We start from the raw sequence: 20,868 nt of genomic DNA on the forward strand, positions 1-20,868 counted from the left end.
GCTCCAGAACGCCGGCCAAGGCCAAGTGACGTCACACCGAAGGTTCTCTCGTGTTCCATGACATTTCATCACGAACGGAATGTAATATCATAATTTCGAAGACGTCACCTTGTAAGCCTGAACAATAAATGCTGCTAACCGAAATTTCACGTAAATCGGCGGAAGGATGGCCGAGATATAAATTTTTCTAGATGCCCACATGTGCAACCACGCCTTCTGACCTTCGGCAATAAAAGGCAGTCGCTAGCCTTGAGTAAAGCAGTGTGCAGTATGCAAGCAAGCTAGCAAGCACATCGCTATACGGTTCGTCACTCTGTCCGGATGGGTACTTGCGTTCGAAAGTGTTAGTGTTGAAAGCCTTCTCCGTGGACTTGGACTTTGCGCGTGAACGAAAGCTTAATTTCGTTTCTATCAGTCTGTAGAGCTGTGCATTTGTATTTCGTTTGTGGACTGTGAATTTAAAGAGACTGTACGTTTGAAACTGTGCTGTAGTTGTTTCTTCTACCGTGTTAAGCTACCTCGTAAAATTGTGTCCTAGTGACTGAGCAGTTCTTTTACAAATAGTGTTACGTTATTTTATAAAGAACAGTGCCTACTTTTTCTTCTCCCTCAAAGACTGTGCCTATCGCTCCGCATGAAAAGTGTTAATATTTCCTAACATAAACTGTGCCAACCTTCACTTCATTCGAAGACTGTGTCAAATCCCCTCATGAAACTGTCAAAAATTGCGCCTCAGTGATGAACTTGTCTCTGCAAAATTGCGACGTAACAGGACTTGGACTGTCATAAACTATTTCTTTATATTTTCGTCGAAGCTCTAGTTTATTTCATCGAGAATGTGCATGCTGTACTTATGTATACAGTGCAAAGACTGTATCCAAGGAATTTATTTTTTTTGAGATTGTGCGAAGTGTTTAATCATTGCATCTCGGAAGGTTTCAGATCGCTTTCATTGTTTATTTCAAGTACGATAGTGTCTACTGTGACTTTGATTTCATCTTCGAAGTGCGTCCAACACTATTACTGGGGAAACTATTCAAAAGTGCTTCGCCTTAATTCGCGGTGCGGTAGAAAAATGTCGCACCAGATCCCCTTGGAATTCTGTGCGGGAGTTCTTCACTTCTCCGCTCCTTAACGACTGGTTCACGCTGCATGATCTGCCTCAGGTCCAAGTCGTCGACAACGTCCAGTGCTGAGACAACACCAACGACGCCGACACCGGCGACGAAGGACGATGCCGACGTCGCAGAATAACGTCTCCTCCGCACCTTCAAGGACAATCTCACAATACATCTGTAAAAGGTGATATAATTCCTTTGCTTATCTCTTGAATAAACAGCAAGTTCATCATTAATCATAAATGTATTGCACTACTCTTCTCTCATACTCTCTAAGCATGGGCCGTACACGCTTTGACGTCATCCATGCTCTCTGAACAATTGAAGTACGGGCGTTCCTGTTTCAATATCGCCAGCCCCGTGGTCTAGGGGTAGCATGCCTGCCTCTTACCCGGAGGCCCCGGGTTCGATTCCCAGCCAAGTCAGGGATTTTTACCTGGACCTGAGGGCTGGTTCGAGGTCCACTCAGCCTACGTGATTAGAATTGAGGAGCTATCTGATGGTGAGATAGCGGCCCCGGTGTCGAAAGCCAAGAATAATGGCAGAGAGGATTCGTTGTGCTGACCACACGACACCCTGCAATCTGCAGGCTTTCAGGCTGAGCAGCAGTTGCTTGGTAGGCCAAGGCCCTTCAAGGGCTGTAGTGCCATGGGGTTTTGGGGGAGGGCAATTGTATATATGTAAAAATATAGTATCTAATACGCTTAGTTTAGTTACAGATTTACAGATCTGCAGTGACAAGTGTGTGCCAGGAATACTGCACGAGAGGGACATCAACGGGCGGAAGAAGATAGCTCCTTATATCATGTAAGGCTTGGCTCTCACTCCACTTCTCCACATGACGATTTGGCACGAGGGATCACTGGCTGCTGGACCATGGCACCAACATGTGGCTCAAAGCACACATGCTATTGGACCCGAGCCACACCCAGCAGTGATAGGACCGACTGATCCCCATAATAATTGACAAACACAAGGAACTGGTTATGATTGCATGACACATATTCCGAACCAATACTACCTATGGAACATTCCAGCCTTGCATGTGCTATCTACAATAAGTCAGGTTTTACATGTAGGTATCTTTCTCTTTTCGCCTATGTGGTGTTGTCCTGACCCTTAATACCACCTTACGAATATAGAGTCTGCATACATACAACCGTATGTATGACATCGAAACAGGCTGATACTCCTGCAGTATAACTTTCCAATCCTCCCTGCTATCTATTTCTTCTTAGATGTAGATTTTAGCTGACTGCCACGTGCGGGGGCGACTCCAGAGGAACCCCCCCCCCCCTGAAAAAAAAGAAAAAGAAAGGGACAAGTGGTCTATTATTTACGGAGCCATTACTATAGCTAGTGACTGCATTATCTGTTATGGAGTGAAGTGTGTTGAAGAACCTTGATTGTGGAGTCATCAGTGTACCATAACAGGCATTACGGAGTCATTATGAGGTTATGACAAATTATTCCCGGTGTGTATTCTGTGGAAGAAGCTACGTAGTGTTTATCTGTCAGTCAATCTCTGGTTTATTCCTCTCCGAGATAACGCACAGTGTGTGAGGTGGTTTATATGTGTAATCTGGTGGTAATGAGTTCTTGTGGCTAGATTGTGGCTAGATGAAACCGTAGGTCAAGAGTTTATTACTTGTTCATTCTTTGAATTATACAACACGGTTGTCGTTATTTATTAATTCTACATTAGCCATCTTACATCGTGAAGGTGTATGACTTTATTAACAGAGTATAGTGAGGTGACTGGGACTGTTTTTTGTATAGTGCATGAAAGAACTCCCTCTCCTAAGGAGATGGTCATCAGGCTGACGAGTTTCGAAACTTGCTTCATTACATTACCTGCTATTATATAGCTTTGAAATTAAATTTGGGTAGCACGCCAGGTTTTTCCTTACTCCACCAGTAAAAGATTTTCCACAAGTTTCTTTTGTATGTGGTGCCCAATTTAATAATTATTTATATTTTATTCTAGTTACCATTTATCCATTTCGTGTTTCAATTTTGCTGAGTAGTTGCAACTCATATAGAAAGTAACTAATGTTACAAATAAATAAGTTATGCTGCAGTATGACTGAAATTCTTTCTTGTAGAACCCAATCACTTCTGTGCACTGGGGATATATTTGTCTTTTCTAGTTTGTATTCGACTAATGTCAAAAGGGCCTTGTTTACAAAGTTCTATCTAATCATAGCAATATATTGGTGTTCTGGAAGGGAACATTCTTTAAGGTGATTATTGCTCGTTATTATGACGTTACAATTCTGGGGGGGCGGGGGGGGAATAACACTCTGGACGTTAAGGGATCGAGTTGTAAATCACCAGCCGACTAATAAATGCACTCTAATTCAAAACAACCCCTAAGATTCTCCTACGGTATGCCAACTCTCAATATGGTTATAATTCTCATCAACACGCATAATATAATAAAATTATTTTTAGAAAGACTTTTCAAACAAGATCCAGTGTCATAAGAAAGGTTATTCCACTGAAGCTCAACTTGTAGGATTCCAGCAAGATATAGCAGATATCTTGGATTCTGGAGGTCAAATGGACTGTATCACGATTGACCTGTCTAAAGCATTTGATAGGGTGGATCATGGGAGACTACTGGCAAAAATGAGTGCAATTGGACTAGACAAAAGAGTGACTGAATGGGTTGCTATATTTCTAGAAAATAGATCTCAGAGAATTAGAGTAGGTGAAGCTTTATCTGACCCTGTAATAATTAGGAGGGGAATTCCTCAAGGCAGTATTATCGGACCTTTATGTTTTCTTATATATATAAATGATATGAGTAAAGGAGTGGAATCGGAGGTAAGGCTTTTTGCGGATGATGTTATTCTCTATAGAGTGATAAATAAGTTACAAGATTGTGAGCAAATGCAACGTGACCTCGAAAGTGTTGTGAGATGGACAGCAGGAAATGGTATGTTGATAAACGGGGTTAAAAGTCAGGTTGTGAGATTCACAAATAGGAAAAGTCCTCTCAGTTTTAATTACTGCGTTGATGGGGTGAAAGTTCCTTTTGGGGATCATTGTAAGTATCTAGGTGTTAATATAAGGAAAGATCTTCATTGGGGTAATCACATAAATGGGATTGTAAATAAAGGGTACAGATCTCTGCACATGGTTATGAGGGTGTTTAGGGGTTGCAGTAAGGATGTAAAGGAGAGGGCATATAAGTCTCTGGTAAGACCCCAACTAGAGTATGGTTCCAGTGTATGGGACCCTCACCAGGATTACCTGATTCAAGAACTGGAAAAAATCCAAAGAAAAGCAGCTCGATTTGTTCTGGGTGATTTCCGACAAAAGAGTAGCGTTACAAAAATGTTGCAAAGTTTGGGTTGGGAAGAATTGAAAGAAGAAGAGCAGCTCGACTAAGTGGTATGTAGGATGCTAAAAGGTTTGTTTTGTCACCTATTCAATACATATAAATTTACAATTTAGGAATTTATTATTGATTCCACTTGAGACATGTTTCACCCTTCATTGAGGGCATCATCAGTCAAATCTCCTCAAGGCAAAAATCAGGTACCTGGTTAGTAGTTGACATGCACAAATTAATACATATTATCAATACACATTACAAAAATTAAGTATGAGAAACAGTTGTACAATAGTGATGGTTGAACATATAGGTTTATAGAATAAGAAGTCAGCACCAATGCGTAAAATTAAAATAGTAGAGTTCGGAAGTGGTGCTCTGGAGAACAGTTGACGCAATCATAGGAAAATATAAAGTTTTAAAAATATTTACATTATAACAATCAAGGGAGAAAAGGGTGTAGTGTTCGGCGTCAATGTTTGTAACCAACAATTAATGTCAATGGTTGGTAACTATACAGTATTTACATTGTCCAATTGAACAGTTGAGAATAAGGTTTTAAAAATATTTAAATTATAACAATCAGGGGAGAAAGGGTGTAGTGCTTGGCGTCAATGTTTGTAACCAAAAATTAATGTCAATGGTTGGTAACTATACAGTATTTACATTGTCCAATTGAACAGTTGAGAATTTTACAATTTATATACATATTTACACAAGAGCAGCTTGGTGAGCAAGGATATAAAAAATCCAGTACCAAGTGCGTCCTGTTGTTTTAAAGGTTGGAAGAAGAATGTAGCATTGACATTTCAGAAATATGCAGAGTGGTTTATCTTAGTTGAAATCACCGGGGGTAGGGAAATATCCATAGCCAAATGAGGTTTTATATGCATCAAACTGAAAGTTGTCTGGTTGCAGCACCGAGATCGCTACGGAGACTGGTCAGTGTGGATGGAGACTTATGGGTATTCAGTGCCTTTGAATGGCAACAATGTGACAGTTATTTGTAGGTAATTGCTTATTAGGAATATGTTGCGGGTTGAAACTTTCGCTTATTCTTTTAGTTGACTTCTGTAGCTTCGAATGTTATGTGAATTCATCGGTGTGAGATGCCGGTGAGACTAAATTGATATTATTCCGTGGAAAAAAGTATGACGGACCTCGGGATGAAGTTATTGCTTTTTGTTGCTGGTCTGGTGAAATAGAATAGAGTTGCCTGTGTTGTGAACTGCAGTGGAGAGATTAGAATGTATACGATAACTGCAGAGTCAGAGCATTGTAGCTGGGATGAGGCATCTTCTCATTCTGACTGCGAAGAGGAGCCGTAGTGGCACGCCATATTCGTGCCGATGTGCGCTGGGTTCTGGCGTGTTGTTGAAAGTTTTATTGTATTAAGTGGAAGTTATCTGTAATTGAGATGTTAATAGTATTAGTTCGTGTGTAAGAAAAGTTTACGGTAAGTAATGAAGAGTAAATGTTATGTTACATACCTGATGTGTCGCTGAGAGGTGATTGTTGATGAGTATTGGTGCCCTATGAAGGAGGCTCAGTCGGTAATACGCACATGCGGTTGGCAATGGCGGCGGGAGGGGTGGAGAGCTTAGGGGGGGAGAGGCATGGGCGGAGTCATGCGCAGAGGTGAGCTGTCAGAATGGAGGAAGGTGGAGTGGAGGGGCGAGCTTGTTGTGTATTGGGAGTGCTGGTTGATATAGTGTTGGTTTATAAAAAGAGGGAGGGGGATACATGGACTCGAAATTTACGCGGATAGTATTGATGTCTTTTTGTTAATGCGATGAATGTTATTTGCTTGTGTTGGGTGTTGTTGTGTTTTTGAAGGTCGAGTGGTTTTTATTTCTCGTGGTGTATCGGTGGCGTCGTGGTAGAGAAGGAGGTGCTTGGGTGGGAGGATGTATGGGCTTGCTGTCGTTGTGTGTGGGGGAATTGGTGGGAAAGGGGGAGGTGGGGGGTAGGGGGGTAATTGTCGACATGCTGGGTGAGTTAGTTAATGTGGTATTGAAGATTTTAGACAAGTTGTTGCCTTGAAAATTCATTTTTTGTAGTAAGGTGGGAATTTGTTCATAAAGGGGGTTTTTTATATCTATTATCTCGTTGAGGTTTTTGTCTTTATTGAAGTGTTGGTCTAGAAAGATGTATAGGTTCTCAAACTCAGTCATTAGTTTGCCTTTCTCAACTTTTTTTAGGATTTTTAAGTCTTGTTCTATTGTGGTGAAGTGGTGGCCAGTGTCCCTCATGTGGGTGCTCATTGCGGAAAATTTATTATGTTTTTGGGCATTGTAGTGTTCTAAATAACGGGTTTGGAAGCTTCGGCCTGTTTGTCCGATGTACGAGGAGTTGCATTGTGAACAGGTGAGTCTGTAAATACCTGAGCCCGCATAGTGATTTCTTCTTGGGTTGGCAGAGTTCTGGTTGAAAAATATGTTCTGGTTCGTGTTCTGCGTTTTGAAAGCAATGTTGACTTCGTGTTTTTTTAGGGGGTTGGCTATCTGGTGGATGACTGGATTAGTGTATGTGAAAGTTGCGTATTTGTGTTTATTGGGTTTTATTGGGGAAAGCTTTGTTGTTAATTTTAGTTTTACTTTGTTGATGATCTTGTTGATCATGTTGGTGTTGAAGCCGTTGAACTTGGCAATATCTTTTATGTAATCAAGTTCTTTTTTTAGATTGGTGTAGGTGAAAGGGGAATTTTTAAAGCTCTGTATATTAAACTGTAGTAAGGGGCTTGTTTATGAGAGTTTGGGTGTAAAGAATTATTGTTTATTGTTAGTGGGGTGAAGGAGGGTTTTCTGTGTATTCGAAACTCAAATGCGTTGTCCATTCATGTGATGTTGATGTCTAGAAATTGATAAAGCCATTGCCCTCATCTTCTTTTGTGAATTTTATGTTGTTGTCTAAGTGTTTAGGAATGTGAGAATGTTGTCGTTGCTATTGCACGGTTTATCGATGATAACTAGTGTGTCGTCGACATAGCGGAGCCAAAGATGAATACCATTGATGGAATTTATTATTTTATTGTGTTCTAAGTTGTCCACATAGATGTTCGCTAGAATACCAGAAATAGGGTCTCCCATAGCTAAGCCCTTTTGGTGGCAAATCTTGTTGTTGAACGTGAAGTAATTATTGTTCAATATAAAGGTTAATACTTTAATAAACTCATCAATTTCTATTTTGCTTAGTCCACTGTGTTTAGAGAGGTTGTTTTTTATGATGCTGATGGTTTCGAGAACTGGGATGTTCGGATACATGTTAGTGATGTCAAAGGAACATAGAATGTGGTTTGGTTGCAGTGTAAATTTATTCAAGGTTTGACATAGGTCAATTGAGTTCTTAATGGGGTTTTTGTTGTTGAATTTGTAATGTTTTTTTGAGAAATTAGTGTAGAAATCTTGAAGTTTTGTATGTTGGACTGCCTCTACTGTTGATAATTGGTCGGATGGGGACATCTTTTTTGTGGGTTTTGGGTAAGGACTTGGCTGTGGGTAAAGTTGGATTCATGTTGAGTAGTTTAAAGATTTCATGGTCACCATCATCACTTCCTGTAATTATTGCACATAAACATGATGTAGCTGATGATGTCTAGTCACTAGATGAAATATGTACTACAGTTTTGAGTTTGCCTAGGTAAATAAATACTGTACTATCGATTAGGTGGAATCATTGATTTATTTCTCTCAATTTTATGTCTCATTGATACAGATCATGAGGATAAGAGTTTGCAAAGAGGAAGATGCCTGGAAGACTTTTCAGGAAAGACTAGATGTTGTACAAGGACTGCATCAGTTGCGTACAAGTCGAAGAGGGACACTCATCATGCTTTACAACCAACATTAGCATCCAGCAGAGCAGTGAACTGTTCCCACTGCATCATAAGTTATGAATTTCATTATGGTCCGTATTGACAATTGATCACTATCGAAGGGCAGAGAAGGGTCCAACTATTCAATACCATTATGGTATTGAATAGTTGGACCCTTCTCTAACCGGTATACCATTAACGGTATTGAATAGGTGGACCCTTCTCTACCGTTTGATAATGTTTCCACTGCTCACTGCACAGTTATGGCTGATATAATAAAGAGCATTGAGGAAACGTCAGATGAAATCAACACAGTTGCTTTTGCTGATAACTTCATGATCTTGTAACCGTACATAAGTACGATCCCCGAATTTTTAGGTTAAGAAATTTTCGTATATAGTTTGTAATGTTAAAATCATGTAATTTTGTTTATTGAGAATATAAAAACGTAATATTATAAGAAGAATGTGTAGTTAGGGAATATTGCATATGTGCATCATTATATTTTGTATAAATTTCCGTTTGGGTAAGGGTGTAAATATGGCCTAGCTGTAGGATTGTGCAACCGGGAAAACTGCGACTATATCGGGAAGGACGGTTGAAGTCAGTTGAATGTGTTGCAACAAAGTGGCTTGGAAACATGGGGTACGGCAGGTGGTATAGGCTGAAGAATTGGAGTGGATCAATGTGGATGTACGTGAGTGGGCGTTCAATGTCACATCAGACACTCAATAGCCAATACGAGGGCTTTGTTTTAAGCGAGGTTGGGTTGACTGAGTGACGCGTCAAGAAGTGCCTGTGAGAGCGTTGCTACCTATAAACTTTTCGGGACGCTATGACCACGTGCAGCAAGCTATATAAGTATGTACGCGTGTGTGGCAAGTCATTCGGACTCTGATTCTGTTTCTGGTTGTGTTTGTGTTCTTGATTCTGTGTTTCTCACTCGGACCGGTGCGCGGGAGCTACTTTGCGCAGATTCCAAGGCAATGGTCTATTGGTCTTAAGTATATTTTACCTACGGAGTGAGCACGCTAAATATCGCTGATGCTACAAGTTTCTGGTGGCACCAAAGCGTACCGAATCTACATTTGGTAGTGGATGTGTGGTTGTGCACAGAGCTAATTCTGGGTAAAGAATATCGTCGGCCGAGTATGCAGTTTCAGTTGGAGAAACGTGAGGCACCACACTAACCTGTGCGGCACTCGGGAAGGACTCAGACGTCGATGAAGTGTGTAAATAAGGTTAGGGATGCTCTTCGTAAAGAAGGTTGCATCCATACGTAGAGAAAGTCGTCGTACTTTTCTTTACCAGAATACGATTTTTGTTCTGTAACAGTAGTAAGTGTAGTGGGACTCTCACCTGGAGGTATGTTATGAAATGTATATCTCGTTAAGTAATGATTTGGTTGTTGTTAGTAGTGTGTATATTTGCCTTTGTAAACGACAAACGAGTAGGTCTCGTGAAGTAATGATTAATGTTGGTCGTAGTTGTTTGTACGTTGCCTTTGTGGACGGCAATCAGGAGGGGGGTCTCTTTAAGTGATGATTATTGTGGTATTTATTACATTTTTGTTTATTATTGTAATGGTTGTAGAGTCCGCCATGCTAACTCGCTACGCACCGGGGGCGTCTCCCATAGCCCCACCCCCCTTACGCTCGAGCGCGCCAATCCGCGAGCAACACGCAAGCGCTGGGCCGGCCCTTCTCACTTCTATTCGTGGTCGCGCCGCAGAAGACTACGGAAATGACTGGAAGATTAATCTGGAGTCTTCTGTTTCGCGAGGTTCCTCGATCTATTGAACATCCGGACGATTCTAGAAGAACCAGCGCAGGTATATAAGAGAGGAACGACCTGCCTGGAGTCAGTGAGAATTGGAGAGTGAGAGTTAGTTAGTGAGTGAGTGTGAGCGAGATTGAGTTCGCTGGAGCGCAGTCATTGATGGCCTGAGAGTATGCAGCCTGATGAAGTATCTGCCTGTGGAGCCGAGGACTCGTTCCGGTTTTCCTGATGTCGTGTGTGTGTGTCCCTTGAGGCTGGCTGCTGGAGGAGAACCTGGAGTGTTCTGCAGCGGCGAAGAAGGGAACACTAGGAGACGACGTGTGAAGACTGCGGAGTTCAACGGGTTGAGTGAACAGTGGATACTATCCCGACCTGTGAGGCTGACGTGTAGGCTGTGAACCGTGACAGCGCTAACGAGTTTGACTGAGTGGCTGAGAGAGTGTACTGTAAATAATCGATGACTATGTGTGCGTCATTGTAGATGGAACCCAAGAGAAACTAAAGAGAGAGAGCGCGCGAACCGTAAGTGTGTAAGTGTACTTGTGTAACTTGTAAGCTCGGCTATCGTCTCTGTGTGTGTGTAAATCTGTAGTGGTAGTGCTTAGTTAATAAATCTTAGAAATAGGTTGCTACCAGGTGCTGTACTCATTTATTTATCTACCCCGCCAACCCGTTACATTATTTTGGGAGTAAAGTCCTGGTATCAAACTTGCAGTAAATCTTTTTATCAGTGGAGTGAGGATGAACCTGGCATGCTACCTACATCTAATTTCAGGGGTAAACAGGTAAGGTTATAAAGTGAGTCTGGAGCTTCGTCAGCCTGATGACCGTCGCCTTGGGAGAGGGAGTTACTCATTGCTCTACATAGTTATATATTCCTGTAATTGTTTTACAGGTGGCGCCCATTGTCTTGGTATTTATACTTATATCACTCACCGTTAATTCATTTCATATTTTCTATAGATTGCAAATGGTTACAATCTGGACAGAAACAGAAGATGAGGTGCAGGCAAAACTCGCCACATATGAGTCCAAGTTTCAGGAGTTCAATATCATGATCAGCAAAACTAACATGGTGGTGGTGGCAGTGAACAGAGATGGCAGAGCAGCAAGCATCAAACTAACAGTCTACCAGTTGGAGAGTGTGAACAGTTTTCCCTACCTTAGCAGTATACTGTAGTATCCAGAGACATCTTTGCCACAAGAGAGATCACTAACAGGGTACAAAACCAACAAGTCGGGGCCCTTCTTAGGGATGCTAGGATTCCAAAGAAAGCAAAACTAGCAATGTTCACTTCAACCCTTCCAAAGAGACACTCGTCAAGGCTGTAAGAATTAGGCATTTCCCAGAGGTCTGCTATCCAGGAGACCAGGATGGACAAGTTAAGAACTAAGGAGGTGAGGCAGGATGCTGGGATTAAGACATCTCTACTAGAGAGAATTGATACATTCAGATTATGATGGTTCTGACATGTGATGAGGATGAAACCCACAAGAACAGCCCGAGTGCACTTGGAAGAGAGGTAGAGGGAAAACGCCGGTTTGGATGACTCTACAACTTGCTGGACAGATATGGTCAAGACTGAATGGCTGATGTCATGGAAAAAAGGACATTTATGAACAGAAGGGAGTGGAAGAAGCTTAGCAACAGTACCCGGGTAACTGAAACAGTAAACCGATGATGATGCTGTTTTACGTCCCACTAACTACTATTGTTAATATTATCATATTATTGTCATCAGTTGTTATTGTTAAGTGTTCTAGGTTAAGACCGGTTAAGTGTAAGAAAGGGAGTACATCCCTAACTTTGCCAGGATAAATAAAACATTACTATTACTATGATGGTTTTCGGAGAAGCAGAGGTGCCAAAATTTTGTCCTTCAGGAGTTCTTTTTTTTTTTTTGCTAGGGGCTTTACGTCGCACCGACACAGATAGGTCTTATGGCGACGATGGGATAGGAAAGGCCTAGGAGTTGGAAGGAAGCGGCCGTGGCCTTAATTAAGGTACAGCCCCAGCATTTGCCTGGTGTGAAAATGGGAAACCACGGAAAACCATCTTCAGGGCTGCCGATAGAGGAGTTCTTTTAAGTGCCAGTAAATTTACTGACACGAGGCAGACGTATCTGAGCACCTGCAAATACTACCGGACTGAGCCAGGATCGAAACTGCCAAGTTGGGGTCAGAAGGCTAGCGCCTCAACCGTCTGAGCCACTTGGCCCGGCTGATGATGATGATGATGATTGACTAGGAAATGGGTGATTATCATGAACAACTGTATGAAAACAGTTTGTGTTAAAACTCTGTGTTCCCAGGCAAATGCTGGGGCTGAACCTTAATTAAGGCCACGGCCGCTTCCTTCCCACTCCTAGCCCCTTCCTGCCCATCGTCGCCATAAGACCTATCTGTGTCAGTGCGACGTAAAGCAACTTGCAAAAAAACATTCTGTGTTCAATGCCTTAATAAGTAAGGAAATGTTTTTTGAACTTACCTACTGTACGTTCTCTCCTGTCCAGTTGTCAAGTCTGGACTGCATCATGCGACTGTTGGTGTCAGGTCAGGTCGTTGGTCTCACCTGTAATTTCTGCTTGTCATGCACCAATGACATCACTAGTTCTCAGTGGAAATGTGGTTTAAGCCTAGTATACTTGATTTGTTTGTACTTTGAAACTGTTTATAGGAAAATAATTTTAGAATGTCTCATTGTGTACTAGTGAATTAATAAAAACTAAAGATTGTGAAATAGTGGGAGTTTTTTTTTTTTTGTTGCTAGTTGCTTTACGTCGCACCGACACAGATAGGTCTTATGGCGACGTTGGGACAGGAAAGGGCTAGGAGTGGGAAGGAAGCGGCCGTGGCCTTAATTAAGGTACAGCCCCAGCATTTGCCTGGTGTGAAAATAGGAAACCACGGAAAACCATTTTCAGGGCTGCCGACAGTGGGGTTCGAACCTACTATCTCCCGAATACTAGATACTGGCTGCACTTAAGCGACTGAAGCTATCGAGCTCGGTAATAATGGGAGTTGCTGTATGTGTGTTCGTAGAAGGCTGAATGCCAATTGTGTCTGAATGCATTTTTGTGATGTGGAAATTCCATTCAAGATGCATGTATTATATTTTACAACACTGTGCCTGCCGGAGGAATAAAATTCCAAGATCTCACTAAGAGGCCCCTCAGTACATCATATCTGGGGAAGATATTGGGATTGAGACAAAATTCACAGAAGAGAGGTATTTCTACATCACAAATCTATCACCATAGGGCATAAAGTATAAAATCACAGTCACTTTGCAAGTCATTAGAGGGTACAAATAGGAGATGGTGTGGTCCACAACACAAAATAACTTTCAATCAACATACCACCAAAAATGAAATCACTGTTCTACACCGTACTTTATAAGTGCCATTTATGATAAACATTACTTACTGCTAATGTCATGGGGTGTTTGCTGGCAATTACACGCTCTAAATGATGTGCTGCATAACTAGGTACAGTTTTGCACCTCACGTTGGATGTCAGGCATATTTCTGGTGAAAGGAAATACAAAATAATGAATATTCTCATGAAGTAATATATCAGTAATTTATTCCACAATCAGTGGAACCATTCTGTCATACAGTATTACCAAAATAAATAGTACTGAATATTGCTTTTATAACAAAGCCTTATTAGACTTGAACAGAACAACTAGTACCATAAAATGGAGGGATTCCAATCAGGTGGTGAGAATCCGACCATTTACCTATTTTTCAACGACAGGAAATGTTGGCGCAGTACCGTAACAGTAGTCCCATATATGATCACTGTTTTGAGTTCTAGACAAACTGGTCTACAATAATGTTAAGTTGTAGCACCCAGTATCAATAATTGGCATTGTCAGTAGATGTTTCTAATAATAATACTGTTATTGTTATTACATCCCATTAACTACTTTGACGGTTTACAGAGATGCCGAGGTGCTGGAATTTTGTCCTGCAGGAGTTCCTTTCCATCCCAGTAAATCTAATGACACGAGGCTGACATATCTGAGTACCTTCAATTACTACCGGACTGAGCCACAATCAAACCAGCCAAGATGGGAGCAGAAGGCCAGCATCTCAACTGTCTAAGCCACTCAGCCTGGCAGTAGATATTTGTAATGTGTGCCTCACCCGTGAAGCAAAGATATCAGTCAAATAACTTCCGTTGGCAAAAAGTACCTCAGTTCCAGAATTGTTAGGTTATGATTTTTTGCTCTCACATGTACATATAAATTACTACTCTTCATTTTCATGTCCATAGTTAACACCATTTTCACACTAGCCATATCTAATTATAATATTGCAATTTTTCAGGGTGAAACAGATAATGGGAGTTTATAAGAAGATTCTGAGATGAATTCAAAAATAAATATTTTAGCACAACCTTTTCACCAATTTGTAAGTTTTCCTGCCTCAGGTGCATGTTTATTTTCCAAAAAGACAAAAGTAAATATTACAACAACTTCTTTTTTCAAAAATGTCATTAGATATGTATCACCTTCAACGGTGCCAACAAAATAAAAATATCTAAAGCTCTTTATTGTGGAGACATTCCTAACTAAAGATTTACAATTAAAATTTGACCTGCCAGCTACATTTTGCTGGACGAGACTGCTACAGAAAGACAGGAAAAACATACGAATATATGGCTAAAATTCTATTCAACAGATACCATTGATGAACTGATCTTGGACAGATGCAAATCAAGAGCTCCAGGATTTTGTGAATGCTCTGGCGGTGCATGACTACCACTTTAAATTCTGCTAGACGAATGGGCACCACCAACCTGACCCAGGATGTGTATCTGAACTGTCTCTCCTCTTTTTCTAAGGGGAATACCACATACTCAAGTGTCAAAAAAGAGATAAACCAGTAATCCAATTTATCAAAAATTAAAACTTTAATAATATACTTGCACAGTATGTGCACATTTTATTAAAAATAATAACTCTCTTTTCATGGGAAATTTTATGGTGGTGAAATCATATACTTTTAATGCGCACACTTTTTTCTCCTCCTTTATTTTCATTTACCTCATGCTCCTCTACATCACGGTTAGGTTCTGTGGAGGTAGAAGGTGTGGTATATATTTAATGCCATAAACGATTATGATAATGAGCAAATCATCCTTAATGTTGACACTTGGAACTTGTGTAACTAAGATTTGTTTGGGAATCAATTCGTAGTTCATATGTTATGTATAGAAGTACTGTTTGAGTTAAATGTATTGTACTATTTTTACAAATTAAGACTGTAATAAAATTTGATACATTATTGTAAATATTTAACATATCCTTTTAAACTCTTAAATAGTGATTGGATTCATACATTAGTGAACTGATTCCAACCTTATATGCAAAATAGGTTAGTGATCGGGTTCTTCCCACCTTGTGAGGTGAAACCGATCAAAAATTAAATTTAAATAATAGATGAAAATATGAACAAAATATGAATTGATTTGTGGATCTAACTTCTTCAAAGCTGAATAGTGAAAATTTCTAATTTACATTGCAATCTGACTGCAGCAAAGGGAATATTATTTTTTAAATTCCTAATTTTTAATTGAATTCACCTAATTTTTCAGTACAGTGATAAAGTGATACCTGGAAGTATCACCCACCAACTTCCCATTGTTTTTAGGCAACAGTACTTTAAAAAAAATATGTTTTCCACTGTGCTTCAAGGAGAATAATACCAATATAATTGGTCCGATATTGGACATTGTCAATTTTCCTGCCGACTCATTCTTGGTTGCCAACGTTTCGCTCCAGTATGCTAATTTGGGTTCATCAGTTGGTAAATAGCACACCTACCTAAAATGCATAGCTAGTGCATGCCATGGAGGCCACTGCATAGGCTACATGAAGCCACTGGCAGTGCCAGTACTGTGAGAGGCTTTGTCTCATTTTCGAAAATTGATGCCTGCCTGGACAGATTCCCTATGGGAATCAACATCTATATGATCTTCAAGGAGAACCCTTAACGCTTACATAGCTTCTCGAACAACTCTCTGAAGATGTGTTGCTCAAAACCTCTGTTCACATAATTCAAAAATGGTTGCAGGAGGGTTCTTTTTATAGCTTCTTCAAGCAATAATTTTCTTTGCTACTGATTTTACACGTCGCATTGACTCAGACAGACAGATCTTATGACAATGATGGTATAGGAGAATGTTAGTACCGGGAAGAAAGTGACCACGGCCTTAACCAAGGAGCATGCATGTAGGCAGTGTTCGGACCGCACTTTTCAATGATTCAGTTGTATTATTTGTTAATCTGCACCCAGCCCGATTAAGTGCATTGCTAATCTTTGCCTACTCTGTTAAGCATCAGGTAGCATTAGTGAGGTGTGTTTTGCATTTCTACAGTTCAGCGTGGAAACAGCTGTGCAGAAAGTGTCTGCCGCTGAGCTTGTTAAGAGTCGTCCTAACTCTGCAACGTACACAGAAATGTAAGTATATTTTTGTGCTTATGTTTATAGTTTCAAGGAGTATCATACATTATTTCTGCTAATTTTAGTAACTAATGGAGGTGGATATTTCATTATGTAGGTATACATCATAGGTATAAAGTATTATAAGTACTTATAAGTAGTGTTTGACTGATAAACAGTTTTCAGCATTCAAGACATGGACATTTTGCTTGCACTTATTTTGTCATATTAATAGTCATTTCTCAACATAATTTTAATATTTTCATTTAGTTACAAAATGTTCTGATCATGCTTCAGTATTTTATTCAATTGTTTTTACTTGAGATGGCCTAAAGCATAGGCACAAAACATGTATAGATTGTATGTGCAATGATATTATGTTGCATTGAAGAGGAGGATACTTTTGAAAGTTAATCAATTTTATATAACAGCTGTCAGTCAATATGGATAACATGAAGTTGATATCTTGCGATCCGACAGTGTCTCATGGAACTTTTGGAGCAAGACAAAGAAGACAAGGACTGTGATTTCAAAAGTTACATTGATTTTGAAGCAAAAGGTGTGGTGGATGACAATCATTCTAGTGACTTGGCGAAATTTATTACGGATGATACTCCAATGGAAGAGGATACGGAGTGCAACAATTTCATATTTTATATTGGTAGAGATGGTAAAATGATTTGGAAAAAGTACTATTGTAGTTCTGATTATTTCTAGAACCCATTCAAACAATGTCGTGAAACCATACGAAAAATATCATGAAGATATTTCCTGGGCCAAATGCAAGAGCATGAAATACTCCAGCACTGATTAAATGCTTCTTACTAATTATTTCCATTGAAATGATTGATGATTTCATGCGATATACTAACATTTACCAGTAATAATAATAATAATAATAATAATAATAATAATAATAATAATAATAATAATAATAATAATTGTATGGCCTCAGCTACTGTGTGCAGACATTTCGATTTGACCCCATCTGGCTGTCTGCTTGTCAATTTTGACGTTCCGTTTTACTCTAGGCACTCTAGATGGCAGACAGAGTAAACCGGATCTCTCTTGGGCGTCTATGGCTGAGATTTAATGAATTTTGACGGGTAAATACCAAATGTATCACCAGAGATCTTTTACATGCCGACATCGTACGGCATGGAGTATCGAATGGACTTTTTTCCGCCCTTCAAAAATCCGACTACCTCTGCCGGGTTTGAACCCGCTATCTTGGGATCCGGAGGCCGACACACTACCACGGATCCACAGAGGCATTTATCAGTGGCGAAACTACTTGGAGTCATTTGAGGCAATGCCTACCCTAGGAAATATGATTAAATATAAATATCGTAACAAATTTATCAGCTGTTGTTATTGTGCTCAAACTACAATAATCTCTATTTGATATGTGCTGCACGATGACAGCGGATGATGTGCTTCCCTGATTGCCCGCTGGATGGCGACAGCAGACTACTTATTCTGACAGGGAGGCAGGACGTAACTTGACTCATTCAGGACTTTTTCTTTTGTTTGCGTTCCATCAGGGAAGTTATGTTACCGCCCTCTCTCCGCTAGGTTTAGACCCCAGTGAGGCAAGCCGCCTCTGCTATTTGAGTGTGTAGAAACTCCCAGCGCGAAGTACCGTATTGTTAATTGTGTGCTATTCTTATGAATTAGTCGGCGATCAGTGCATTATTGACATTATTTGCGACAATTTGGACATGGAAACAACCAATTAAAATTCGTAATTTGTTAGTTGTGTAAAACAACACTGACATAATTCGCTTGAAACTCACGTTCAAATAATGAGTGAAGAAGACCCCTTCTGGAACTTTACGAGTCTTCTTACAATGTAAACCATTCTCTTCTTGGACCTACGAAGAGAAGTGTGAAGCCAAAAACAAAAGATGTATGCCTAATTTAGGTATTAAGCATTTTGATGGTAAAGTTGTGAGAACATTTCAATTCTCTTGGTATACACGATATTCGTGATTAACTGCTCGTACTAAAAGCAAGAAACATTTTTATTATAGGCCTATGTGTGTTTTGTTTGGTGGTGGAAAGGAATGAACTTTAAATGGGGTAATTGGTAAAAGAAGACTTTCTAAGAAAAGCAGAGAACCATCAAAATTCAAATATACATATTCAGAATGAAGAGAGATTCTGTTTACTGGGGCACGGGGATAGAACATTCTCTATCTGAAGGTGCAAAAATTCAAGCCGTTAAACATAATGAAGTCGTGAAACAAAATTGGCTTGTTGTTGAGAGACTTGTTGACATTGTGTGTTTTCTTGGGCTTGGATTTCAAGGTCATTTTGAAGGGGCAATTACCTAGAGTTGTTAGATTTTCTTTCAAAACAGGAACAGTATATTCGAGATCATCTCCAGTCCACATCGAGATTTAAAGGCACATCAAGCGAAATACAGAATGAATTAATTATCTGCCAGGTCAGGAGACAATCAAAGCAGAGTTAGATTCTTGTGATTTCATTGGTATTCAGGCAGATGAGGCCTTAGATGTATCAAATAGACCGCAAGTCCCGTTCTGCTTAAAATAGGGTCTCTTAGAAAGATTCATAGGCTTTTATGATATTTCAATTGATAAGACTGCATCAGGCTTATCTGAATTAACTGTTGATATTCTGCTAAAGTATGTATATGATGGGTGCTCCACAATGGCAGGAAATTGGAGTTTTCAGCATCACATTTTACAAGTTTGCCCAAGGGCAATATTCTACACTGTTATGCTTACAAGTTAAACCTTGTCCGTCTCCATTGCACCAAAACAATAAAAGCAGTCAGACTCTTCATTCTTAATCTGACAGCGTTTCATTCATTTTTAGTAGATCCTCAAAAAGAGCTCATATTCTGGAATCCAAAGGATTCAGACTTTCACAAGCATGTACTACCCGTTGGAGATTTCCTTCCAGAGCAGTCCACACGATGTTTTCACACTATGATGATCTAAGGCTGCTTTTAAAAGACATTGCAGAGAATGATGAGGGTTGGGTCAGTGAGTCGTACTTAACATACTCAAAAAGGTCCAATTCATTTATTTGCTCTGTCTCTATAGATAATTTTTATACAGACCATCTCCTTGCTCTACTGCAATGTAAAACCACAACATAAAACCACATCTGATGTAATTCTATGCAATACTGAAATTAGAAAAAACACTGGTATCCTCAAGGACATGCGATCAGAAAACACGGTATCCTCTAGCGTTGAAACATGTCGCCAAATAAATAGTGAGATAAATGTAGGTGACAGGACATTTCAAACGCTCAAAATGTTAATATATTAAGTTCTTGACAACTTAATTATGAAAATGGAAATACAGTTTGGCGATTTTTTAAGTATCCACTTTATTGAGTTGTTGGATCGAACTCACTTCATAGTTTACAAAGAGAGCTTCCCTGCTATTAAACTGAACAGTGTTATGAACATTTACCCATTTTTAATAGAGAAAAATTGGAAAATGAATTGATTAACATTTATTCTGATAAAGAAAAACATTTATCACCTCAAAATCTTTTACATTATATTGTCCTCAATGACCTCAAACCAGTGTATGTGGAAGTGTCAAAATTGATTCGTTTAATATACACATTTCCTGTGACTATGGTTTCCTATGAAAGGAGTATGAGCACTCTAAAGAGGATAAAACATACTTGCTTAATACAATGAACAATGAAAAACTCAAAGTCTTAGTGCCATTTTTATCGAGGAAAATCTTGTGAAGGAATTGATAAGAGATCAAGTATTGAAGAACCGTGTAACTGACCATTTTGCAAACAAGAAAACTCGACATTTGGAACTACTCAACAAGGAACTTTAAGGTAAGATTTCCTGCCTACCCATTCATTAACTAATAGTTTCGCCACTGACATTTACGTTGCCAAATGTCAGTCAAAGAATGTGAAATCACGAAGTATGGACTACAAGTGTAATACATGTACCAAGATCATGGCACTTTCGGGGGAATAATTTCCTACTGCAAATAAAAAAGGTAACTGTGCTGATACCTGAGAACATTGGACACAAAATGGTATTGGAATGATACACCTGAGAGCAAATTTTAGCTCCAGGCACTTCCTATTTTTGAGAATTTGTAACAATTGACGAGATGTTGTAGCTTTTTGTGGCCTTTATGAATTTATCCAGTACTATACATGATCAAAAACCAGCGAAATATGGGCTCAAATTCTACATTCTGTGTGACAATAGGACATCTTACATGTTCAATTTGGAACTGTACTGTGGCGAACAAGATGAAGGTCCTTGCAGTTGTTCCAAAACACTGGACATCGTAAAATGGCTAAATGACCCAATAAAGAATTCACACAGGAGTGTTTCCACTGATA

At 39.7% G+C, this 20,868-nt stretch overlaps 1 protein-coding gene across 1 annotated transcript in view; it reads right to left on the bottom strand.

Annotated features, from left to right (window-relative positions):
- Nucleotides 1–20,868, bottom strand: part of LOC136863932 (adenosine deaminase-like protein) — a 384,258-nt gene that overhangs the window by 47,536 nt on the left and 315,854 nt on the right. The window contains exon 7 of the mRNA XM_067140373.2: nt 13,478–13,578. Within this exon, the coding sequence (XP_066996474.2) occupies nt 13,478–13,578 (101 nt within the window). The remainder of the gene's footprint in view (nt 1–13,477; nt 13,579–20,868) is intronic.

This window comes from Anabrus simplex, chromosome 2 (genome assembly GCF_040414725.1).
Source record: "Anabrus simplex isolate iqAnaSimp1 chromosome 2, ASM4041472v1, whole genome shotgun sequence".
Classification (NCBI taxonomy): Eukaryota; Metazoa; Arthropoda; class Insecta; order Orthoptera; family Tettigoniidae; genus Anabrus; species Anabrus simplex.